The 27,227-nt window shown below is 56.8% G+C and overlaps 1 protein-coding gene across 1 annotated transcript; it reads right to left on the bottom strand.

The window, feature by feature from the left end:
* On the bottom strand, positions 1-27,227 carry LOC143958892 (uncharacterized; the record flags this gene model as incomplete). Its single annotated transcript, XM_077467874.1, is given in 7 exon segments — positions 1-269; positions 8,296-8,392; positions 11,050-11,182; positions 12,530-12,648; positions 26,559-26,686; positions 26,774-26,837; positions 26,995-27,227. Coding segments are annotated over 7 exon segments (821 nt in total), but the record flags the coding sequence as incomplete, so codon positions are not given.

A 27,227-nucleotide genomic window follows, 5' to 3' on the forward strand; every position in this document is an offset into this window, starting at 1 on the left:
TGAATAAAATATCTCTTTTATTGGAAGACAGACTGGCGGGTCACTCATAGAAAGTCGAAGCAGATTATTCTCATCTGACGGCTGCAGTAGGACAGCCTCGGTCTCTATGGCGGGGATAACGGATTGCATGGCCTAGAAGTCTCCACCATCTCCTTCCCTTCGGCTGTTCCTTGAATTCGGAGAACCGTCTTCTTGTGTTATGACTGGGATATCTCCGTCCAATCAGAGTGGAGCGTGCAGCAATTCCACAAACCTTGTGTAGAACTTCTCTGCAGGAAAGAGAAGAGTTGAGCAAATAAGATTTTTGTACTCCCAAGATTTTTATTTCTTCAAGTCCACTGAGAGACGGATGAATTTAAACAAACAGGTTATAGTGCCGCCTACAGGAGACACCGGCAAACCAAAAACGTGTAAGCCTGTATAACCCCTCCTCTTCCCAGCATGCCTCAGTTTTGTGAGAAAGCAGTGCTAAGTATTTCTAAAGATACACAAACCATGATCCCTTTACCTAGTGTATCATCACAGCGCTCTAATTATCTAAATTCTACACCTTAGCTGCCACTTACCAAAAAATATCAAATATATAAAAGGTGCATACAAACTAATTCTGAAACTTCAATTAACTAATTGGTTGCACGTGGCGCTGTTACCTGTGTTACCTTTCAGTAAACGCTACCTCACCTCCTAAGTGATCCTATCTGAATCAAAAAATGTGTTGTAGATTACAAACAAAACATTACATAGATCATTATCACTCAGTGAATACTCAAATTTGCATTTAAATTATACACACACAGTGACAAGTATAAATAAAATGTGAATATAGTCCATCCACCAAACAATATTAATAGTAGATATCCAGATTACAAGAAGTCCTTCTATAAATGCGTGAACAAATCTCCAGTGTTCAAATCTCTTTTTACAAGTGACTCCTTCACCACACCATCCGTGCTTGTGATCCCCCCTTCGTGAAAACACTCACCGACTGATAAGCCTTACACTCTCGTGTCAGGCCAAAAGAGCTTTCAAAAAACCTCCCAAGAGGTAGTTCAGACACCAGCACATCCGATTAGATCTTCTCCACTTGAGCACTTCAATGCATATATATATATACCTCAAAGAGGGAGACCCCAATAGTGTAATACTGCAATCACTTTTTAATGTTAAAAATCTCACTCTTTATGCACTCACATGAACTCAAAAAGGTTAAATCACTTCAAAAGGGTAAAAAGACTCGCTTCACATTTCCACTCCACAGCACTATTCTGAATACGTCGGGGCATTGGTGGTCACAGCGGACTCATTAGATAAGGTGCTGGATCGCTTAATCTCACCCCTCCTCGTGCGTCCCGCCTGGTCCCACACAGCAGGTCCGTTCGAAAAGGGCGCCTTCAAGCTAGATGATTCAGTCCTCTTAGTCCTAGACCTCTTTCCCAGCTCACCTGATAGCCACACCCCCGACATGTTTCGTCATATCAGACTTAATCATGGCATTCCCATGATTAAGTCTGATATGACGAAACATGTCGGGGGGCGTGGCTATCTGGTGAATATTGAGCTGACATACACGGAGCTGGGAAGGAGGTCTAGGACTAAGAGGACTGAATCATCTAGCTTGAAGGCGCCCTTTTCGAACGGACCTGCTGTGTGGGACCAGGCGGGACGCACGAGGAGGGGTGAGATTAAGCGATCCAGCACCTTATCTAATGAGTCCGCTGTGACCACCAATGCCCCGACGTATTCAGAATAGTGCTGTGGAGTGGAAATGTGAAGCGAGTCTTTTTACCCTTTTGAAGTGATTTAACCTTTTTGAGTTCATGTGAGTGCATAAAGAGTGAGATTTTTAACATTAAAAAGTGATTGCAGTATTACACTATTGGGGTCTCCCTCTTTGAGGTATATATATATATATGCATTGAAGTGCTCAAGTGGAGAAGATCTAATCGGATGTGCTGGTGTCTGAACTACCTCTTGGGAGGTTTTTTGAAAGCTCTTTTGGCCTGACACGAGAGTGTAAGGCTTATCAGTCGGTGAGTGTTTTCACGAAGGGGGGATCACAAGCACGGATGGTGTGGTGAAGGAGTCACTTGTAAAAAGAGATTTGAACACTGGAGATTTGTTCACGCATTTATAGAAGGACTTCTTGTAATCTGGATATCTACTATTAATATTGTTTGGTGGATGGACTATATTCACATTTTATTTATACTTGTCACTGTGTGTGTATAATTTAAATGCAAATTTGAGTATTCACTGAGTGATAATGATCTATGTAATGTTTTGTTTGTAATCTACAACACATTTTTTGATTCAGATAGGATCACTTAGGAGGTGAGGTAGCGTTTACTGAAAGGTAACACAGGTAACAGCGCCACGTGCAACCAATTAGTTAATTGAAGTTTCAGAATTAGTTTGTATGCACCTTTTATATATTTAAAGCAGTGCTAAGGCCAAAGCAAAAAAAAAAAAACAAACCCCAGAGGTGTAGGACCCGTGTCCCTCAATGGACTCAAATAGATTTTACAGCAAGTACAAAAATCTTATCCTCGTTCTTGTCCATTGAGGAACACATGACTTCAGAAACAGGAGGAATGTCCAGAAGAAGTCCCGACTGAGATGTGGGGAAAAAGCCACCGATAGGCCCATAAGTAGGGACTGGGAACTGTCTACAGTTCAGGAATACATGAAGGATCAATACCCGAATCTGAAACCCATTTCAAAATAGGAGAAGATGCCAATGACCAAACAAGGAAGACAGGATCAACCTAATGCTCAAGACCAGGACGGAAGGGATCAATGCCAAGAAGAATGACACTGGAGGAGCACCAGGTCTGAACCAGCAACCCACCAACACAGGTGGAAGAACTACCTGATATGTGAGAAATAGACCAACAAGGTGATGTGGTCCACAGCAGAAAACACCATGGCAAAACCCTAGAAGAACAGATCTTCAGAGGGAACTCTAGACACAAATAGGTCCTCAAGAGAAGACCAGTCAATCTACACACGGAAGCCCAAGCCTTACATTCAAGTAAGGAAAAATCCAAGGTAAAAAGAAGTTTCCTGGCCAGGCAATCAATCTTACAAGAAATATTAAAGTCCTCACAGCACAAGATTCCATTAGGATAGCTAAATAAACCCTATAACTGGTGGAGAACCAACCCTGAAGTTACCCCAAGTATAAATGTGTGTAATATGCATGAGAAGTACCCCTATGATGGTAGTCAGGGATAAAGGGTATTCTGCAACTCAAGACTGGTGCACGGGACACCAGAAGAACAGGTCTCCAGAAGGAACTCTGGACACAAATAGGTCCATAAGAGAAGACCAGCCAATCTATATGTGAAAGCCCAAGCCTTACACTCCCAACCCTTAGGATTCAGGTAAGGAAAGATCCAAGGATCCTGGCCAGACAACCAATCTCAAAGGACATATCCAAGAAATATGGAAGCCCTCACAGCATATAATCCCTTAAGGATAACTCAGTGACCCCTGGACCTGGTGGAGAACAAACCTTGAAGTCAGCCTGAAAAAAAAAAAAAAAAAAAAGGAGGGGGGTAGGATGCATGAGAAATACCCCTACGATGGTAGGCAGGGACAGTCCCAAGACGGGTTTGTCTAGCACCCAGGGCAAGGATGAAGAACTGCACCCCCTCCCCCATTATTAATGCATGCCTTTTAATAGGTCTACTGCAGGCTGTCCATTCTTTCCCATTGCGTTGCTGTGCCCAGGGCAGCTGCTCCTCCTGCCCACTCCTTGTCCCGACCCTGGGCAGGGATAAAGGTATACGGCAACCCCAGACTGGTGTGAGGGATACCAGAAGAACAAGAAAATGAGCAAAATCCTTACACTTTACTACCCCAACGTGTGCCTGGGGTCTGACAGAGGAACTCTGCAAGACTTTCGTAACCTTCACAGAACATGGTGCCGATCCAGCAAAGTATCTGTAGTCTTGGAGTGAGGGACATGAACCTTAACCATACTAATGAGAACATTCGCCTGGTTAAGGGCAGAACTGAGGAAGAGATCTGGAGGAACATCCTCGAGAGACCACAGATTAGCCGGGGGCAGGGCTGGACTTACCATTGGGCTTGACTGGGCTCAAGCCCATGGGCCCTGCCCAATAGGGGACCCAGAGGGCCCCACCGAGATACAAAGCCGAGTGTACTCGGCTCCGCTCCTCTCACAGTCACGCCCAGTCCCGCCCTATGATGGACATAACAAAGGGACTGGGCGTGACTGTGAGCCGAGCCGAGTACTCTCGGCTACTCTTGGCTCCGCTCGGAACTGCGAGAGGACTCTCAGCTGCCAAGAGGACCCTTAGGTGCCGAGAGCCACCAAGAGCCGCTGAGAGGATCTAAGAGCCGCAGAGATAAAGAAGACTATGTATCTCGGCAGCTCCATTTTTAAACTTCAAGACTGCAATGACAAGGCTGCAAATGACACTGGACAAGGCTGCAGATGGATGGGAAAGGCTGCAGATGGACACTGATAAGGCTGCATTGATGGGCATTTAAATGTAAGTTTTTTTCCTTAAAATTCCCTCCTAAACTTGGGGTGCGTGTTATACGCCAATAAGTACAGTAATGTATATAGGGTAGGGCCCGAAAGTGACCCAAGCCCAGGGGCCCCCACCACCCTAAGTCCTGCCCTGGCCGGGGGGAGGGGGATAACTTATCTCCATGTGATTGAGTCCCATGAATGTTTCCAGAATTGCTCCATCCCTAACAGGGAGTACCGCCAGCAGGTACTCAGCATGTTTTGCCTGCTGACAACCTGGGGGAGAAGAGATTCCTTACAGGGATAATCTTATTGCAGTGTAGGAGATGAGGAGCACCCTGATTTGTAGACCTTTCCCTTTAGTGGAGAGACCATCCACTGAGGAGAGCCAGATGCCAATGGATTGTCTCTAATCAAGACAGTGCAGGTGAAAGCAGTACTCTCAGTGTCATCCAGTGTAGGGACCAGGTCCCTTGACCTATCACAGGGGCACTTCTATACCTTCTAGGAGGTTATGATCCTGCAACACCTAAGATGTCCAACTCACACGGAGATCCCCAATGAGGAGAACAGGATTGAACTTCTGGACTTAGGTTTACCATGGCAAAAGAGATAGAATTCTCCTGTGGAAGGAGGTGGGAGCAACTATTGGTACCTTATCGAGTCCAACTGCAGATGCACTCAGACAGGGACAAGGGGTCCCAGGGTGCAGGGAACCCAGGAATATATATCATGTTGTACAGTAGCACAAGAAAGATAGTGAGGGACTAAACTGAAGAAGTGTCAGACACAAGGGGTAAACCTGTGGGGTAAAAAGGGTGTCCTGAGCACACACATGCTCACCCTGACAACCCACTGGATAATGTCAGTGCTCAGTCCACCAGCCTTAACCCTTACCACAGTAAAGCTGGGAGCGGTGGGGATTTGTAAAAGGTGCCCAGTGATGTAAACGACGACCAGTGATGTAAACGGCAAGGTAGCTCCCATCGCTTCTGCCTGAATGGCCTTACTCAAAAGTGGGTCTTCAGAGACCGGGTCATAGCTGGGACTGTGCCATGGCTTTGCACCTGGAGAGGACTCCGCAGCTAACTAGCACTGGACACGCAGGTATGGAAAGCACCACAATGCAGAGCCCAGTGCCTAGAAGTCACATTCCAGATTAGGCTGGGGAACCGGAGATCCGGGAGCCGCTATACAGAGACCAGCTCAGGCAGCAATGACCAAGCAGAAACTTGGTTAAAAAGGTGAAGAAAAGGCATCCAACCTCCTAGGAAGGCTTTCCAAACTGAGGCCTGCTGGGTAGAGAAGGGGTTATACTGAAGATAGGCTTACAACTTTTCAGCCGTAACATGTTTTAGCTGGAAGTGGCCAGCACTTTAGGCCCCTCCCACACCATAGCATTTTATTGCGTATTTGTGCAGCACATATACAAAACACACATTTTATGAAGGCCAAGGAATATCAGGTGGCTCCAACCAGGGGAGGTGCGTGAGAGGAGGAATGCACGGGATGAAATACTCACCATAAGATTGCCCGCTATGGAGATGTAATGCGGTCAGTGACACCAGGGGGATAAAAAGCTGCTTAAAACTAAAAGATAACTATTGATAGCATGCAGCAGAATGTATCAGTCTGATCGAGGTTTCCACAGTTCAGTGTACTCCTGGGATCGGAGCTCCAGCACACACACTTACATCATCAGTGGTTGACCAAAGGCTGAAGAGGGAAGATGCCGGATCTGGAAGGCCCAGTAGAAAAGACAGTGGCAGCCATTGATGGAGCATGGACCACACAGCCCCACTTCTCTCCACCTTTGAATTATGGTAGCTCCATAACGTCTCCACAACCCCCTACCCCTTGGGCTGATTGATCATGTATTTACCTAATTCTTTTTCAACATTTTTGAAGGGACACTTTGTGGGCTTCTACTTCTCCGGCTGTATTCAATGTCCACCAAATGTCTACTTCTTCTTCTTCTTCTATGTTCACCAAATGTCCACCGCATGTCTACTTCTTCTATGCTCCCCAAATGTCCGCCATCTTATTATGTCTACTTCTATGTTCACCAAATGTCCGCCATCTTATTATGTCTACCAAATGTCTACTACCTATTCTAAGTTCACCAAATGTCCGCCATCTTATTATGTCTACCAAATGTCTACTACCTATTCTAAGTTCACCAAATGTCCACCGCATGTCTACTTCTTCTATGCTCCCCAAATGTCCACCGCTTTATTATGTCTACCAAATGTCTACTACCTATTCTAAGTTCACCAAATGTCCACCGCATGTCTACTTCTCCTTCTATGCTCCCCAAATGTCCACCATCTTATTATGTCTACTTCTATGTTCACCAAAATGTCCACCGCCTTATTATGTCTACCAAATGTCTTCTTCTATGTTCACAAAATTTCCACCGCCTTATTATGTCTACCAAATGTCTACTACCTATTCTAAGTTCACCAAACGTCCGCCATCTTATTATGTCTACCAAATGTCCACGCCCTTATTATGTCTACTTTTCCTTCTATGTTCACCAACTGTCCAACGCCAAATGTCTACTACTTATTCTAATTTCACTAAATATCCACCACCTTATGTCTACCAAAGGTCTACTTCTTCTATGTAAATCAAATGTCCACCGCCTTATTATGTCTACCAAAATGTCTTCTATTTTTTTTTTTTTTCTGTGCTCTGTAACGCTCAAAAAAAAAAAAAAAAAAAAAAAAAAGATAATACCTAAATAAAAAGAAAAAGAATGTAGCCACCAAATCTAAGGTCTGGGAAGCTGCAGTAGAGGTTATTTTAGTCTTTGGGTTTGGACACTTTTACATGTCCTGAAATGGGATAAAATGGGCCACACAGACAACCAACAAGGAAAATGATAAGAGCATGTGAGGAATGATGCCTGTTATTTCACCATCACCTATGGTCATAGTTTCATAAGTAAGGTTGAATAAAGACACCAGTCCATCCAGTTCAACCTGAGTGAGTGTCTACAATGGTCCCTATCCCTGTACATTGTACACTCTCATCGGTCCCTACCCTCAAGGAGCCCACAATCCAAGGTCCCCATTCATATATTGGGGCCAATTTTGGACAGAAGCCAATTAACCTACCAGCATGTCTTTGGAGTGTGGGAGGAAACCGGAGTACCCGGAGGAAACCCACACAGGCACAGGGAGAACATGCAAACTCCATGCAGGTAGTGTCCTGGTTGAGATTTGAACCAGCGACCCTTCTTACTGCTAGGTGAGAGTGCTAACCACTACACCACTGTGCCGCCCACTACACCACTGTGCCAACCACTACACCACTGTGCCAACCACTACACCACTGTGCCAACCACTACACCACTGTGCCGCCTGTAAACCACTGTGCCGCCCGTAAACCACTGTGCCGCCCGTAAACCACTGTGCCGCTCGTAGTCTTCATCCTTTAGTCTTCTTCTATGTTCCCCAAATGCCCACCACCTTATGTCTACCAAATGTCTTCTCTTTTTTCTTTTCTGTACCGTTAAAAAAAAAAAAAATGATAATACCTCATTTAAAAAAACAAAACACAAAACGAGTGTAGCTGCCACATCTAAGGTCTGGGACCTGTAGTGGAGGTTCTTTTAGTCTTTGGGTTTGGACACTTTTACATGCCCTGAAATGGGATAAAAGGGGCAACACAGACAACCAACAAAGAAGATGATGAGAAGGTGTGAGGAAGGAGGCCCATTATTCCACCAACACCTAGAGTCCTCCTTTATAAGGACTGGGCATGTCCCTTTCTCCAATCTATAGAGGTACCTTTGTCAGGCTGGATGTGTCCTCTCCGCAGCAGAAAGTCTAGGACCACCAGGGCACAGTTGGGTTTAAACTCCTCTGTGGCAATGGCTTCCCTCACCTGAAACATAGAGAGCATCTCCGTAAAACAACAAGAAACAGAAAACTTCTGCAAGATCCCCTCCAAGATCTGCTGAGACTGCAGAGGCTTACCTGCTTCTGTCCTGTAGATATGGACACAGGTCATCTTTCTATGCCTTTCCTACAACCACACAGAGTCCCAGTGCTGGCACAAGAAACACTCACCCAGCACAGCTTCATTTAGAATTGTAGGATAACAGGTTGACTTAGTTACCCACTAGACCTAAGCCCAGGCACCCTACTAATTCAATCTGAACATAAAAATTACGCTTTTTTTTACCCCAATCAGCTGCGGGTCGAGTCATTCCCTGCCCCGTATCACATGTAAAAGAAAGGGGCGGGACGCTGATGATGTCAGTGCCCTTATATGGACACATGCTCATATTTAGCCAATGATGTTGATGAAATATGGGTCCTTATATCTCCAGCATCCCACCTCTCTGTATACCTGTGATGTGGGCCAGTGAATGGCCTGCCCTGGAGCCGATTAGTTTGGAGGATACCCATCACATCTCCAGTGTTTCCCTACCCCCCCCAGCTGATGATATTTACACTCTGTTAGCTGCCCCCTCCCCCGATGCTCCCTTTGCCCAATGAAGTGAATAGAAAAGCCCATATGAGATCCAAGTGGTTCTGGTTGGAGCATCCACAGGGCTGAGGATCTTCCTTGTGCGGCCCACTGGGGTCCAGACATCCGCTTCTGAGATCTTCCCTATGCAACCCACTGGGGACCAAGCATCGGTCTCCGAGATCTTCCCTATGCAACCCACTGGGGACCAAACATCGGTCTCCGAGATCTTCACTATGCAACCCACTGGGGACCAAACATCGGTCTCCGAGATCTTCACTATGCAACCCACTGGGGACCAAACATCGGTCCCTGGGATCTTCACTATGCAACCCACTGGGGACCAAGCATCGCTCTCCGAGATCTTCACTATGCAACCCACTGGGGACCAAACATCGGTCTCCGAGATCTTCACTATGCAGCCCACTGGGGACCAAACATCGGTCTCCGAGATCTTCACTATGCAACCCACTGGGGACCAAACATCGGTCTCCGAGATCTTCACTATGCAACCCACTGGGGACCAAACATCGGTCCCTGGGATCTTCACTATGCAACCCACTGGGGACCAAGCATCGCTCTCCGAGATCTTCACTATACAGCCCACTGGGGACCATGCATCGGTCTCCGAGATCTTCACTATGCAACCCACTGGGGACCAAACATCGGTCTCCGAGATCTTCACTATACAGCCCACTGGGGACCATGCATCGGTCTCCGAGATCTTCCCTATGCAACCCACTGGGGACCAAGCATCGGTCTCCGAGATCTTCACTATGCAGTCCACTGGGGACCAAACATCGGTCTCCGAGATCTTCACTATGCAACCCACTGGGGACCAAACATCGGTCTCCGAGATCTTCACTATGCAACCCACTGGGGACCAAACATCGGTCCCTGGGATCTTCACTATGCAACCCACTGGGGACCAAGCATCGGTCTCCGAGATCTTCACTATGCAACCCACTGGGGACCAAACATCGGTCTCCGAGATCTTCACTATGCAACCCACTGGGGACCAAACATCGGTCTCCGAAATCTTCACTATGCAACCCACTGGGGACCAAACATCGGTCTCCGAGATCTTCACTATGCAACCCACTGGGGACCAAACATCGGTCTCCGAGATCTTCACTATGCAACCCACTGGGGACCAAACATCGGTCTCCGAGATCTTTACTATGCAACCCACTGGGGACCAAACATCGGTCTCCGAGATCTTCACTATGCAACCCACTGGGGACCATGCATCGGTCTCCGAGATCTTCACTATGCAACCCACTGGGGACCAAACATCGGTCTCCGAGATCTTCACTATACAGCCCACTGGGGACCATGCATCGGTCTCCGAGATCTTCACTATGCAGCCCAATGGGGACCAAACATCGGTCTCCGAGATCTTCACTATGCAGCCCAATGGGGACCAAACATCGGTCTCTGAGATCTTTACAGTACAGCCCACTGAGGTCCACACATTGCCTCTGGGATCGTCCCTGTGCAGCCCACTGGGGTCCAAACATTAGCTTCTGAGATGTTCCCTGTGCAGGACACAATGGTCCAAACATCTGCTTGTGAGATCTTCACTGTGTAGCCCACGGAGGTCTAAACATCGGTCTCTGAGATCTTCACTTTGTGGCCCACTGTGGTCTGAACATCGGCTGCTGCAGAACTTTCATGGCCAAGCTGAAGTTTCCTCGTATTCATGGATCTTCTTCCACACGTGCCCACCCCAATCTCCCCCCACCCCAATCTCCACCCACCCCAATGAACCCCATCTATGCTCCTCTCCAGCAGCCTCTCTATAGGAATGAATGTAGAGAAAGCAGAGCCCAGCCGGGGATTTCTGCCCCAGTGGTGAATAAATTGGCCCCAGCAGGCCACACGGTGCAGATCTTGGAGGAACAGGAAGAGATATTTGGCTTTTTACATATAAAAGGAGAACAGAAGACGTTCTCTATAGGAGGCCATCGTTATCGTGTAAAGATCATTGATGTCTTACAGATGAGGCCATGGAGATCTTCTGAAATAGTCCCCTCCCCCAAGAACCACCGACATTTCCCACCACTCACCTTCTCCAACGGCCACAAGAAAAACTCGTCCACCTCGCCGTCTCCAACGCTGGGCTGGAAGGACTCGGGAACCTCCAGGTCAAAGACAAACTGACACTCCAGGTAGATCCCCTCCCCCTTCTCATAGGCATAGCTGAAATACGAGAGATATTATCACCCGATCAGTACAACGTACAATCGTCTGCATGGACCTCCTCCATACACATCACAATCTATACAATCATCTCTATAGATCTCCTCCCCCCCCCCACATCACAATCTATACAATCATCTCTATAGATCTCCTCCCCCCCCCACATCACAATCAATACAATCATCTCTAGAAATCTCCTCCCCCCACATCACAATCTATACAATCATCTCTATAGATCTCCTCCCCCCCCCACATCACAATCTATACAATCATCTCTATAGATCTCCTCCCCCCACATCACAATTGCTTTGCCTGATGTTGTGGGTTCTCTTTGCCCGAATAACGAATATCCGGATCGGGTGAAGGTCGGGGGTCTTCTGGGGCAGAAATGTGACACAACGAGGATGGGGGCTGCATTGGAGCCTCCTGACTATGGGCTCTGGGTTTGCAGGGGCTCCATTCTTGGGGGAGGGGTGTTCCTGGGGGCCACTGGACTGGTTTTGCTCTCGATTCGGTTCCACGCCTCTGGGAATCCATGACCTGTATACAGATTTGGGACTTCAGGCAGAACCCCCCCCCCTCCCCCACCCCCCTAGATTCAGAATAGACGGTAATATAATCAGAACCCGATTGTGGGGTCTTCTGATTGAATGTATGACGGGGTCTCTCCCTCGTGGGATAGTCTCACATTATGCGCCTTCCCATTGTTCGTTGAGTCACCTCTTGTTTCTGTCTGTCTGCTATTCCTCCTGGTAATGTGATCAGATGACTGTTAGATGATTGGCGGCTGTCATTCGTGGCTGTTGATTGGATGACGGTTTATGTTGGCTGTACATGAGAAGACTGCAAAGCCTCGTACAAACGATGGGACTTCAAACAAACCTTCCCGTTGATTTCTGTCCAGAGGGCGTTGGTCATGAACTTGTATTGCATACACACGATTTCAGCCAACTTTCACCCAATCTCGTGGTTTTTCAGCTCTTTGCCACCACCCTTTGGTCAACTTCTGTATTGTTGTCTGATTTTTCGCATCGGTTCTGGGCGAATGCGTGTTAGTACTTTGGACTAAAGTCCGATGGACTTGTGTACACACACACACACACACACACACACACACACACACGATGGGATTTCGCTCCATTGGACTTTTGTTGTCGAAAAGTTTGTCTGACCGATGAAAACCTTAAAAATGTGTCTGATGGAGCGTAATGCGCGGGCGGATGATGTCTTAAAAACGGGTAATTTGCATGTTTGACGTCAGGAAGTCGGATGGCGAGTGCCGGGAACTCGAGATTCCGATGAGATCACCGTTTACCCCACTATCACTAGAGGGCTGGGGTCACTTACCTGACTGTCCCGCAGGGTGTGGCTGTGGCCGCGATGGATTCTGGGATACACGCCTCTTCTCTGCACTCCTTCAGGAGGGTCTCCCACACTCCGGAGCCCCCAGAGATCCCCCCCGCTGCCTGCAGACACAACCAATGGATGTCAGTGAAGGTGCGTGGTCAGACCTATTCAGATACAATGGCGCCCCCCAACCCCCCCCCCCCCCCCCCGGGGTCTTCTACTCACCTGCCCCAACCCCACCAAGATCTTTCCTGTGTGCCCCCCTTGTGGGGACTTTCACAACTCCGGAGCATCGGGAACAGATTCCTCATCTCCCTCCGCCGAGTCATTATCTGTTCCCGGAGCTCCGGAGAGGCTCAGCCCTCCCCAACAAAGATGGAGGACAAAACCATCTTCATCCCCCTCCTCCAATTCTTCACTGGGGGGGGGTCTACTCCTGGGCATTCACTGGGGGGGGGGGGGTCTACTCCTGGGCATTCACTGGGGGGGGGGGGGTCTACTCCTGCGAATTCACTGGGGGGGGGGGTCTACTCCTGGGCATTCACTGGGGGGGGGGTCTACTCCTGCGAATTCACTGGGGGGGGGGGTCTACTCCTGGGCATTCACTGGGGGGGGGGGGTCTACTCCTGGGCATTCACTGGGGGGGGGGGGGTCTACTCCTGGGCATTCACTGGGGGGGGGGGGGGGGTCTACTCCTGGGCATTCACTGGGGGGGGGGGGGGGGGAATAGTCTACTCCTGGGCATTCACTGGGGGGGGGGAATAGTCTACTCCTGGGCATTCACTGGGGGGGGGGTCTACTCCTGGGCATTCACGGGGGGGGGGGGGGGGTCTACTCCTGGGCATTCACTGGGGGGGGGGGGGGTCTACTCCTGGGCATTCACTGGGGGGGGGGGGAGTCTAATCCTGGGCATTCACTGGGGGGGGGGGGAGTCTAATCCTGGGCATTCACTGGGGGGGGGGGTCTACTCCTGGGAATTCACTGGGGGGGGGGGTCTACTCCTGGGAATTCACTGGGGGGGGGTCTACTCCTGGGAATTCACTGGGGGGGGGTCTACTCCTGGGAATTCACTGGGGGGGGGTCTACTCCTGCAAATTCACTGGGGGGGGGGGTCTACTCCTGCAAATTCACTGGGGGGGGGTCTACTCCTGCAAATTCACTGGGGGGGGGGGGTCTACTCCTGCAAATTCACTGGGGGGGGGGGGGTCTACTCCTGCAAATTCACTGGGGGGGGGGGGGTCTACTCCTGCAAATTCACTGGGGGGGGGGGTCTACTCCTGCAAATTCACTGGGGGGGGGGGGTCTACTCCTGCAAATTCACTGGGGGGGGGGGGTCTACTCCTGCAAATTCACTGGGGGGGGGTCTACTCCTGCAAATTCACTGGGGGGGGGTCTACTCCTGCAAATTCACTGGGGGGGGTCTACTCCTGCAAATTCACTGGGGGGGGGGTCTACTCCTGCAAATTCACTGGGGGGGGGTCTACTCCTGCGAATTCACTGGGGGGGGGGGTCTACTCCTGCGAATTCACTGGGGGGGGGGGTCTACTCCTGCGAATTCACTGGGGGGGTCTACTCCTGCGAATTCACTGGGGGGGTCTACTCCTGCGAATTCACTGGGGGGGTCTACTCCTGCGAATTCACTGGGGGGGTCTACTCCTGCGAATTCACTGGGGGGGGTCTACTCCTGCGAATTCACTGGGGGGGGTCTACTCCTGCGAAAATTCACTGGGGGGGGGGGGGGGTCTACTCCTGGGCATTCACTGGGGGGGGGGGTCTACTGCGAATTCACTGGGGGGGGGGGGGTCTACTCCTGGGCATTCACTGGGGGGGGGGGGGGGTCTACTCCTGGGCATTCACTGGGGGGGGGGGGGGGGGGAATAGTCTACTCCTGGGCATTCACTGGGGGGGGGGGTCTACTCCTGGGCATTCACGGGGGGGGGGGGGGGTCTACTCCTGGGCATTCACTGGGGGGGGGGGGGGGGGAGTCTAATCCTGGGCATTCACTGGGGGGGGGTCTACTCCTGGGAATTCACTGGGGGGGGGGGGGGTCTACTCCTGGGAATTCACTGGGGGGGGGGTCTACTCCTGGGAATTCACTGGGGGGGGGTCTACTCCTGGGAATTCACTGGGGGGGGGGTCTACTCCTGGGAATTCACTGGGGGGGGGGGAAGTCTACTCCTGGGCATTCACTGGGGGGGGAAGTCTACTCCTGGGCATTCACTGGGGGGGGGGGGGTCTACTCCTGGGAATTCACTGGGGGGGGTCTACTCCTGGGAATTCACTGGGGGGGGGGGGGGTCTACTCCTGGGAATTCACTGGGGGGGGGGGGGTCTACTCCTGGGAATTCACTGGGGGGGGGGGGGGGGGAAGTCTACTCCTGGGCATTCACTGGGGGGGGGGGGGGGGGAAGTCTACTCCTGGGCATTCACTGGGGGGGGGGGGGGGTCTACTCCTGGGAATTCACTGGGGGGGGGTCTACTCCTGGGAATTCACTGGGGGGGGGGGTCTACTCCTGGGAATTCACTGGGGGGGGGGGTCTACTCCTGGGCATTCACTGGGGGGGGGGGGGGGGGAGTCTACTCCTGGGCATTCACTGGAGGTGGGGGGGGAAGTCTACTCCTGGGCATTCACTGGGGGGGGGGGGGGGGGTCTACTCCTGGGAATTCACTGGGGGGGGGTCTACTCCTGGGAATTCACTGGGGGGGGGGGGTCTACTCCTGGGAATTCACTGGGGGGGGGGGGGGGTCTACTCCTGGGAATTCACTGGGGGGGGGGTCTACTCCTGGGAATTCACTGGGGGGGGGGGGGGGGGAGTCTACACCTGGGCATTCACTGGGGGGGGGGCCTACTCCTGCGGGGGGGTCTACTCCTGCGAATTCACTGGGGGGGGGGGGGTCTACTCCTGGGCATTCACTGGGGGGGGGGTCTACTCCTGGGCATTCACTGGGGGGGGGGGAATAGTCTACTCCTGGGCATTCACTGGGGGGGGGGTCTACTCCTGGGCATTCACTGGGGGGGGGGAGGAGTCTAATCCTGGGCATTCACTGGGGGTGGGGGGAGTCTACTCCTGGGCATTCACTGGGGGTGGGGGGGTCTACTCCTGGGCATTCACTGGGGGGGGGGGGGTCTACTCCTGGGCATTCACTGGGGGGGGGGGTCTACTCCTGGGAATTCACTGGGGGGGGGGGTCTACTCCTGGGCATTCACTGGGGGGGGGGGGGTCTACTCCTGGGCATTCACTGGGGGGGGGGGGTCTACTCCTGGGAATTCACTGGGGGGGGGGGTCTACTCCTGGGCATTCACTGGGGGGGGGGGGGAATAGTCTACTCCTGGGCATTCCTGGGGGTGGGGGGGAGTCTACTCCTGGGCATTCACTGGGGGTGGGGGGGGTCTACTCCTGGGCATTCACTGGGGGGGGGGGGTCTAATCCTGGGCATTCACTGGGGGTGGGGGGGGTCTACTCCTGGGAATTCACTGGGGGTGGGGGGGTCTACTCCTCTACTCCTGGGAATTAACTGGGGGGGGGGGTCTACTCCTGGGAATTCACTGGGGGGGGGGGTCTACTCCTGGGAATTCACTGGGGGGGGTCTACTCCTGGGAATTCACTGGGGGGGGGAGTCTACTCCTGGGCATTCACTGGGGGTGGGGGGGTCTACTCCTGGGAATTCACTGGGGGGGGGGGGGTCTACTCCTGGGAATTCACTGGGGGGGGGGGGAGTCTACTCCTGGGCATTCACTGGGGGGGGGGGTCTACTCCTGGGAATTCACTGGGGGGGGGGTCTACTCCTGGGAATTCACTGGGGGGGGGTCTACTCCTGGGAATTCACTGGGGGGGGGGAAGTCTACTCCTGGGCATTCACTGGGGGGGGGGGGGGGTCTACTCCTGGGAATTCACTGGGGGGGGTCTACTCCTGGGAATTCACTGGGGGGGGGGGTCTACTCCTGGGAATTCACTGGGGGGGGGGGTCTACTCCTGGGAATTCACTGGGGGGGGGGGGAAGTCTACTCCTGGGCATTCACTGGGGGGGGGGGGGGAAGTCTACTCCTGGGCATTCACTGGGGGGGGGGGGGGTCTACTCCTGGGAATTCACTGGGGGGGGGGGTCTACTCCTGGGAATTCACTGGGGGGGGGGGGGGTCTACTCCTGGGAATTCACTGGGGGGGGGGGGGTCTACTCCTGGGCATTCACTGGGGGGGGGGGGGGGGGGGGAGTCTACTCCTGGGCATTCACTGGAGGTGGGGGGGGAAGTCTACTCCTGGGCATTCACTGGGGGGGGGGGGGGGGGGTCTACTCCTGGGAATTCACTGGGGGGGGGGTCTACTCCTGGGAATTCACTGGGGGGGGGGGGGGTCTACTCCTGGGAATTCACTGGGGGGGGGGGGTCTACTCCTGGGAATTCACTGGGGGGGGGTCTACTCCTGGGAATTCACTGGGGGGGGGGGGGGGGGAGTCTACACCTGGGCATTCACTGGGGGGGGGGGCCTACTCCTGCGGGGGGGTCTACTCCTGCGAATTCACTGGGGGGGGGGGTCTACTCCTGGGCATTCACTGGGGGGGGGGTCTACTCCTGGGCATTCACTGGGGGGGGGGGAATAGTCTACTCCTGGGCATTCACTGGGGGGGGGTCTACTCCTGGGCATTCACTGGGGGGGGGGAGGAGTCTAATCCTGGGCATTCACTGGGGGTGGGGGGAGTCTACTCCTGGGCATTCACTGGGGGTGGGGGGGTCTACTCCTGGGCATTCACTGGGGGTGGGGGGGTCTACTCCTGGGCATTCACTGGGGGGGGGGGTCTACTCCTGGGCATTCACTGGGGGGGGGGGTCTACTCCTGGGCATTCACTGGGGGGGGGGGGGTCTACTCCTGGGCATTCACTGGGGGGGGGGGTCTACTCCTGGGAATTCACTGGGGGGGGGGGGTCTACTCCTGGGCATTCACTGGGGGGGGGGGGGGAATAGTCTACTCCTGGGCATTCACTGGGGGGGGGGGGGGTCTACTCCTGGGCATTCACTGGGGGTGGGGGGGAGTCTACTCCTGGGCATTCACTGGGGGTGGGGGGGGTCTACTCCTGGGCATTCACTGGGGGGGGGGGTCTAATCCTGGGCATTCACTGGGGGTGGGGGGTCTACTCCTGGGAATTCACTGGGGGTGGGGGGGTCTACTCCTCTACTCCTGGGAATTAACTGGGGGGGGGGTCTACTCCTGGGAATTCACTGGGGGGGGGGGTCTACTCCTGGGAATTCACTGGGGGGGGGGGGTCTACTCCTGGGAATTCACTGGGGGGGGGGGTCTACTCCTGGGAATTCACTGGGGGGGGGGGGGGAGTCTACTCCTGGGCATTCACTGGGGGTGGGGGGGTCTACTCCTGGGAATTCACTGGGGGGGGGGGGGGTCTACTCCTGGGAATTCACTGGGGGGGGGGGGGGGAGTCTACTCCTGGGCATTCACTGGGGGGGGGGGTCTACTCCTGGGAATTCACTGGGGGGGGGGGGTCTACTCCTGGGAATTCACTGGGGGGGGGTCTACTCCTGGGAATTCACTGGGGGGGGGGGGTCTACTCCTGGGCATTCACTGGGGGGGGGGGGAATAGTCTACTCCTGGGCATTCACTGGGGGGGGGTCTACTCCTGGGCATTCACTGGGGGGGGGAGGAGTCTAATCCTGGGCATTCACTGGGGGTGGGGGGAGTCTACTCCTGGGCATTCACTGGGGGTGGGGGGGTCTACTCCTGGGCATTCACTGGGGGTGGGGGGGTCTACTCCTGGGCATTCACTGGGGGGGGGGGTCTACTCCTGGGCATTCACTGGGGGGGGGGGGTCTACTCCTGGGCATTCACTGGGGGGGGGGGGTCTACTCCTGGGCATTCACTGGGGGGGGGGGTCTACTCCTGGGAATTCACTGGGGGGGGGGGGTCTACTCCTGGGCATTCACTGGGGGGGGGGGGGGAATAGTCTACTCCTGGGCATTCACTGGGGGGGGGGGGTCTACTCCTGGGCATTCACTGGGGGTGGGGGGGAGTCTACTCCTGGGCATTCACTGGGGGTGGGGGGGTCTACTCCTGGGCATTCACTGGGGGGGGGGGTCTAATCCTGGGCATTCACTGGGGGTGGGGGGGTCTACTCCTGGGAATTCACTGGGGGTGGGGGGGTCTACTCCTCTACTCCTGGGAATTAACTGGGGGGGGGGGTCTACTCCTGGGAATTCACTGGGGGGGGGGGTCTACTCCTGGGAATTCACTGGGGGGGGGGGTCTTCTCCTGGGAATTCACGGGGGGGGGGGGGGGGGAGTCTACTCCTGGGCATTCACTGGGGGTGGGGGGGTCTACTCCTGGGAATTCACTGGGGGGGGGGGGGTCTACTCCTGGGAATTCACTGGGGGGGGGGGGGAGTCTACTCCTGGGCATTCACTGGGGGGGGGGGTCTACTCCTGGGAATTCACTGGGGGGGGGGTCTACTCCTGGGAATTCACTGGGGGGGGGTCTACTCCTGGGAATTCACTGGGGGGGGTCTACTCCTGGGAATTCACTGGGGGGGGTCTACTCCTGGGAATTCACTGGGGGGGGTCTACTCCTGGGAATTCACTGGGGGGGGTCTACTCCTGGGCATTCACTGGGGGGGGGGTCTACTCCTGGGCATTCACTGGGGGGGGGGGGGGGGGTCTACTCCTGGGCATTCACGGGGGGGGGGGTCTACTCCTGGGCATTCACGGGGGGGGGGGGTCTACTCCTGGGCATTCACTAGGGGTGGGGGGGAGTCTACTCCTGGGCATTCACTGGGGGTGGGGGGGGGCGGAAGTCTACTCCTGGGCATTCACTGGGGGGGGGGGGGGGGGGAGTCTACTCCTGGGCATTCACTGAGGGGGGATCCTACTCCTGGGCATTCACTGGGGGTGGGGGGGGGGGGGGGGAAGTCTACTCCTGGGCATTCACTGGGGGGGGGGGGGGGGAAGTCTACTCCTGCGAATTCACTGGGGGGGGGGGGGGAAGTCTACTCCTGCGAATTCACTGGGGGGGGTCTACTCCTGCGAATTCACTGGGGGGGGGGGGGTCTACTCCTGGGCATTCACTGGGGGGGGGGGGGGTCTACTCCTGGGCATTCACTGGGGGGGGGGGTCTACTGCGAATTCACTGGGGGGGGGGGTCTACTCCTGGGCATTCACTGGGGGGGGGGTCTACTCCTGGGCATTCACTGGGGGGGGGGGGAATAGTCTACTCCTGGGCATTCACTGGGGGGGGGGGGTCTACTCCTGGGCATTCACGGGGGGGGGGGTCTACTCCTGGGCATTCACTGGGGGGGGGGGGGGGGGGGAGTCTAATCCTGGGCATTCACTGGGGGGGGGGTCTACTCCTGGGAATTCACTGGGGGGGGGGTCTACTCCTGGGAATTCACTGGGGGGGGGGGGGGTCTACTCCTGGGAATTCACTGGGGGGGGGGGGTCTACTCCTGGGAATTCACTGGGGGGGGGGGGGAGTCTACTCCTGGGCATTCACTGGGGGTGGGGGGGAAGTCTACTCCTGGGCATTCACTGGGGGGGGGGTCTACTCCTGGGAATTCACTGGGGGGGGGTCTACTCCTGGGAATTCACTGGGGGGGGGGGGGTCTACTCCTGGGAATTCACTGGGGGGGGGGTCTACTCCTGGGAATTCACTGGGGGGGGGGGGGGGGAAGTCTACTCCTGGGAATTCACTGGGGGGGGGGGGGGTCTACTCCTGGGAATTCACTGGGGGGGGGGGGGGGAGTCTACTCCTGGGCATTCACTGGGGGTGGGGGGGAAGTCTACTCCTGGGAATTCACTGGGGGGGGGGGGGGGGTCTACTCCTGGGAATTCACTGGGGGGGGGGGGGGGGTCTACTCCTGGGCATTCACTGGGGGTGGGGAGGAAGTCTACTCCTGGGCATTCACTGGGGGGGGGGGGGGGGTCTACTCCTGGGAATTCACTGGGGGGGGGGGGGTCTACTCCTGGGAATTCACTGGGGGGGGGTCTACTCCTGGGAATTCACTGGGGGGGGGTCTACTCCTGGGAATTCACTGGGGGGGGGTCTACTCCTGGGAATTCACTGGGGGGGGGGTCTACTCCTGGGAATTCACTGGGGGGGGGGGAAGTCTACTCCTGGGCATTCACTGGGGGGGGGGTCTACTCCTGGGCATTCACTGGGGGGGGGGGGGGGGGTCTACTCCTGGGCATTCACTGGGGGGGGGGGGCCTACTCCTGCGGGGGGGTCTACTCCTGCGAATTCACTGGGGGGGGGTCTACTCCTGGGCATTCACTGGGGGGGGGTCTACTCCTGGGCATTCACTGGGGGGGGGGGAATAGTCTACTCCTGGGCATTCACTGGGGGGGGGGGTCTACTCCTGGGCATTCACTGGGGGGGGGGGGGGGGAGGAGTCTAATCCTGGGCATTCACTGGGGGTGGGGGGAGTCTACTCCTGGGCATTCACTGGGGGTGGGGGGGGTCTACTCCTGGGCATTCACTGGGGGGGGGGGGGGGTCTACTCCTGGGCATTCACTGGGGGGGGGGTCTACTCCTGGGAATTCACTGGGGGGGGGTCTACTCCTGGGCATTCACTGGGGGGGGGGGGAATAGTCTACTCCTGGGCATTCACTGGGGGGGGGGGGTCTACTCCTGGGCATTCATGGGGGGGGGGGGGGTCTACTCCTGGGCATTCACTGGGGGGGGGGGGGGAGTCAAATCCTGGGCATTCACTGGGGGTGGGGGGAGTCTACTCCTGGGCATTCACTGGGGGTGGGGGGGGAGTCTACTCCTGGGCATTCACTGGGGGGGGGGGGGGAGTCTACTCCTGGGCATTCACTGGGGGGGGGGGGGGGGAGTCTACTCCTGGGCATTCACTGGGGGGGGGGGGGGTCTAATCCTGGGCATTCACTGGGGGTGGGGGGGGTCTACTCCTGGGAATTCACTGGGGGGGGGGGTCTACTCCTCTACTCCTGGGAATTCACTGGGGGGGGGGTCTACTCCTGGGAATTCACTGGGGGGGGGTCTACTCCTGGGAATTCACTGGGGGGGGGGGGGTCTACTCCTGGGAATTCACTGGGGGGGGTCTACTCCTGGGAATTCACTGGGGGTGGGGGGGGGGGTCTACTCCTGGGCATTCACTGGGGGTGGGGGGGTCTACTCCTGGGCATTCACTTGGGGGGGGGGGGGGGCTGAGTCTACTCCTGGGCATTCACTGGGGGTGGGGGGGTCTACTCCTGGGAATTCACTGGGGGGGGGGTCTACTCCTGGGAATTCACTGGGGGGGGGGGGGGTCTACTCCTGGGAATTCACTGGGGGGGGGGTCTACTCCTGGGAATTCACTGGGGGGGGGGGTCTACTCCTGGGCATTTACTGGGGGGGGGGGGGGGGGGGAATAGTCTACTCCTGGGCATTCACTGGGGGGGGTCTACTCCTGGGCATTCACGGGGGGGGGGTCTACTCCTGGGCATTCACTAGGGGTGGGGGGAGTCTACTCCTGGGCATTCACTGGGGGGGGGATCCTACTCCTGGGCATTCACTGGGGGTGGGGGGGGGGAAGTCTACTCCTGGGCATTCACTGGGGGGGGGGTCTACTCCTGGGCATTCACTGGGGGGGGGGGGGGTCTACTCCTGGGCATTCACTGGGGGGGGGGGGAAGTCTACTCCTGGGCATTCACTGGGGGGGGGGGGGGAAGTCTACTCCTGGGCATTCACTGGGGGGGGGGGGGGGGAGTCTACTCCTGGGAATTCACTGGGGGGGGTCTACTCCTGGGAATTCACTGGGGGGGTCTACTCCTGGGAATTCACTGGGGGGGGTCTACTCCTGGGAATTCACTGGGGGGGGGGGGGTCTACTCCTGGGCATTCACTGGGGGGGGGTCTACTTCTGGGCATTCACTGGGGGGGGGGTCTACTCCTGGGCATTCACTGGGGGGGGGTCTACTCCTGGGCATTCACTGGGGGGGGGGGTCTACTCCTGGGCATTCACTGGGGGGGGTCTACTCCTGGGCATTCACGGGGGGGGGGGGGGGTCTACTCCTGGGCATTCACTAGGGGTGGGGGGAGTCTACTCCTGGGCATTCACTGGGGGTGGGGGGGGGGGGGAAGTCTACTCCTGGGCATTCACTGGGGGTGGGGGGAGTCTACTCCTGGGCATTCACTGGGGGGGGGGTCTACTCCTGGGAATTCACTGGGGGGGGGGGTCTACTCCTGGGAATTCACTGGGGGGGGGGGGAAGTCTACTCCTGGGCATTCACTGGGGGTGGGGGGGAAGTCTACTCCTGGGCATTCAGTGGGGGGGGGGGGGGTCTACTCCTGGGAATTCACTGGGGGGGGGGTCTACTCCTGGGAATTCACTGGGGGGGGGGTCTACTCCTGGGCATTCACTGGGGGGGGGGGGGGAGTCTACTCCTGGGCATTCACTGGGGGTGGGGGGGAAGTCTACTCCTGGGCATTCACTGGGGGGGGGGGGGGGGGTCTACTCCTGGGAATTCCCTGGGGGGGGTCTACTCCTGGGAATTCACTGGGGGGGGGGGGGGTCTACTCCTGGGAATTCACTGGGGGGGGGGGGTCTACTCCTGGGAATTCACTGGGGGGGGGGGGTCTACTCCTGGGAATTCACTGGGGTGGGGGGGAGTCTACTCCTGGGCATTCACTGGGGGGGGGGGGGGTCTACTCCTGGGAATTCACTGGGGGGGGGGGTCTACTCCTGGGCATTCACTAGGGGTGGGGGGAGTCTACTCCTGGGCATTCACTGGGGGTGGGGGGGGGGGGGAAGTCTACTCCTGGGCATTCACTGGGGGTGGGGGGGGGGGGGAAGTCTACTCCTGGGCATTCACTGGGGGGGGGGGGGGGGGAGTCTACTCCTGGGCATTCACTGGGGGGGGGGGATCCTACTCCTGGGCATTCACTGGGGGGGGGGGGGGGAAGTCTACTCCTGGGCATTCACTGGGGGGGGGGGGTCTACTCCTGGGCATTCACTGGGGGTGGGGGGGGTCTACTCCTGGGCATTCACTGGGGGGGGGGGAAGTCTACTCCTGGGCATTCACTGGGGGGGGGGGGGGGGGGGAGTCTACTCCTGGGAATTCACTGGGGGGGGTCTACTCCTGGGAATTCACTGGGGGGGGTCTACTCCTGGGAATTCACTGGGGGGGGGTCTACTCCTGGGCATTCACTGGGGGGGGGTCTACTCCTGGGCATTCACTGGGGGGGGGTCTACTCCTGGGCATTCACTGGGGGGGGGGGGTCTACTCCTGGGCATTCACTGGGGGGGGGGGTCTACTCCTGGGCATTCACTGGGGGGGGGGGTCTACTCCTGGGCATTCACGGCGGGGGGGGGGGGGGTCTACTCCTGGGCATTCACTGGGGGGGGGGGAAGTCTACTCCTGGGCATTCACTGGGGGGGGGGGGGGGGAAGTCTACTCCTGGGAATTCACTGGGGGGGTCTACTCCTGGGAATTCACTGGGGGGGGGGTCTACTCCTGGGAATTCACTGGGGGGGGGGGGTCTACTCCTGGGCATTCACTGGGGGGGTCTACTCCTGGGCATTCACTGGGGGGGGGGTCTACTCCTGGGCATTCACTGGGGGGGGTCTACTCCTGGGCATTCACGGGGGGGGGGGGGGGGGTCTACTCCTGGGCATTCACTAGGGGTGGGGGGAGTCTACTCCTGGGCATTCACTGGGGGTGGGGGGGGGGGAAGTCTACTCCTGGGCATTCACTGGGGGTGGGGGGAGTCTACTCCTGGGCATTCACTGGGGGGGGGGGGTCTACTCCTGGGCATTCACTGGGGGGGGTCTACTCCTGGGCATTCACTGGGGGGGGTCTACTCCTGGGAATTCACTGGGGGGGGGGGTCTACTCCTGGGCATTCACTGGGGGGGGGGGGAATAGTCTACTCCTGGGCATTCACTGGGGGGGGGTCTACTCCTGGGCATTCATGGGGGGGGGGGGGTCTACTCCTGGGCATTCACTGGGGGGGGGGGGGGGGGAGTCTAATCCTGGGCATTCACTGGGGGTGGGGGGAGTCTACTCCTGGGCATTCACTGGGGGTGGGGGGGAGTCTACTCCTGGGCATTCACTGGGGGTGGGGGGGTCTACTCCTGGGCATTCACTGGGGGTGGGGGGGTCTACTCCTGGGAATTCACTGGGGGGGGGGTCTACTCCTCTACTCCTGGGAATTCACTGGGGGGGGGGGTCTACTCCTGGGAATTCACTGGGGGGGGGTCTACTCCTGGGAATTCACTGGGGGGGGGGGGGGGGTCTACTCCTGGGAATTCACTGGGGGTGGGGGGGGTCTACTCCTGGGCATTCACTGGGGGTGGGGGGGTCTACTCCTGGGAATTCACTGGGGGGGGGGGTCTACTCCTGGGAATTCACTGGGGGGGGGGGGGTCTACTCCTGGGATTTCACTGGGGGGGGGGGTCTACTCCTGGGAATTCACGGGGGGGGGGGGTCTACTCCTGGGCATTCACTAGGGGTGGGGGGAGTCTACTCCTGGGCATTCACTGGGGGTGGGGGGGGGGGGAAGTCTACTCCTGGGCATTCACTGGGGGGGGGGGGAAGTCTACTCCTGGGCATTCACTGGGGGGGGGGGATCCTACTCCTGGGCATTCACTGAGGGTGGGGGGGGGGGAAGTCTACTCCTGGGCATTCACTGGGGGGGGGGGGGTCTACTCCTGGGCATTCACTGGGGGGGGGGGGGTCTACTCCTGGGCATTCACTGGGGGGGGGGGAAGTCTACTCCTGGGCATTCACTGGGGGTGGGGGGGGGGGGGGGAAGTCTACTCCTGGGCATTCACTGGGGGGGGGGGGTCTACTCCTGGGAATTCACTGGGGGGGGGGGGGGTCTACTCCTGGGAATTCACTGGGGGGGGGGGGGGGGTCTACTCCTGGGCATTCACTGGGGGTGGGGGGAGTCTACTCCTGGGCATTCACTGGGGGGGTGGGTCTACTCCTGGGCATTCACTGGGGGGGGGGTCTACTCCTGTGCATTCACTGGGGGGGGGGGGGTCTACTCCTGGGCATTCACTGGGGGGGGGTCTACTCCTGGGAATTCACTGGGGGGGGGGGCCTACTCCTGGGCATTCACTGGGGGGGGGGGGGGGTCTACTCCTGGGCATTCACTGGGGGGGGGGGGGGGGGAGTCTAATCCTGGGCATTCACTGGGGGTGGGGGGAGTCTACTCCTGGGCATTCACTGGGGGTGGGGGGGTCTACTCCTGGGCATTCACTGGGGGGGGGGGGGGGTCTAATCCTGGGCATTCACTGGGGGTGGGGGGGTCTACTCCTGGGAATTCACTGGGGGGGGTCTACTCCTCTACTCCTGGGAATTCACTGGGGGGGGGGGTCTACTCCTGGGAATTCACTGGGGGGGGGTCTACTCCTGGGAATTCACTGGGGGTGGGGGGGGTCTACTCCTGGGCATTCACTGGGGGGGGGTCTACTCCTGGGCATTCACTGGGGGGGGGGGAATAGTCTACTCCTGGGCATTCACTGGGGGGGGAGTCTACTCCTGGGCATTCACTGGGGGGGGGGAGTCTACTCCTGGGCATTCACTGGGGGGGGGAGTCTACTCCTGGGCATTCACTGGGGGGGGGGGGGGGGGGAGTCTACACCTGGGCATTCACTGGGGGGGGGAGTCTACACCTGGGCATTCTCCTCTATGAGGAGCTCAGATTCCACCTTGGAGTGGGCAGGACAGAGAATTCTATGACTTGGAGGGGGGGATCCTGATACTAATGAGACCTCCAACACAGAGCCAAGGTCATAGAGATCATCATTTCACCTATAGTCTCCGTAATGTCCTGCAGACAGAATTCACACAGCACCTCACAGGGCCAATGGGAGGGTCGCCTGCTCTCTGTTTGGGGGTCGTCTGCTCTCTCGGGGACACCGAGGTTTCCTCCCTCCACTATACCAGAGAGTCTGGCTGGAGATGCGTCTTTATTCTCGGTATTATGGCTCTTGGCTGCAATTCCTAAACATATCGTACCATGTGTACCATCCCCCCACCCCAATAATACCACCAGAACCCCCCTCTCCCCACCCAGCCCTCTGCTCACCAGGTGGTCCAGCTTCCCCGGGTAGGTGGCCTTGGTCAGAGCTCGTCTAGCCACCCACATGAAGACTTCTCCACCTCGGTGCAAATAGCCGTTGACATGGACTCCGTACCGAGGGACCCCGAGGAGAGCTGGGGACACAAAGATGGAGGCGGGGTCAGCAACATATAGAGATATGGAGGTATACACATATAGAGAGACATGAACACGGCCCTTACGTGTTGCAGCCCGCTCCATGCTGAGGAGAGGAGGGTCAGAGAAGAGACTATTCACATCGTAGTGCTGAGGAGACAAAACATTGCTGAATTAGAACCATCTGGATACAATAATAGTGTGTGGGGGGGAGGGGAGGGGGAAGTGGGGGTTATATATTGTACAATGTATGGTGGAGCAGACCGCTATGGGTGGAATGTCTATGGTGGAGAATGATGACGCTCACCTCACCCCTCCATTCCCGGAGACATGGGAAGGCGTCCTGATGTCGCAGTGACTCCATCACCTCCTGTACGGCTCGGGTCCTCTCCTGGGGGGAGCGGAGGTGGTCACTGAGCTCCAGATGGGTAGCGGGGTCTCCATGCAGTGTGAAGACATCGAAGGTCTGAGAGAGAAGCCGGGCCACCGACGGACACACCCAACCGACCCTCTGACCCTGGACACAGAACGGCAGACACC

Source organism: Lithobates pipiens, unplaced genomic scaffold (assembly GCF_037356315.1).
Source record: "Lithobates pipiens isolate NorthernLeopardFrog02 unplaced genomic scaffold, aLitPip1_a1.2 Scaffold_63, whole genome shotgun sequence".
In the NCBI taxonomy this organism is placed as follows: domain Eukaryota; kingdom Metazoa; phylum Chordata; class Amphibia; order Anura; family Ranidae; genus Lithobates; species Lithobates pipiens.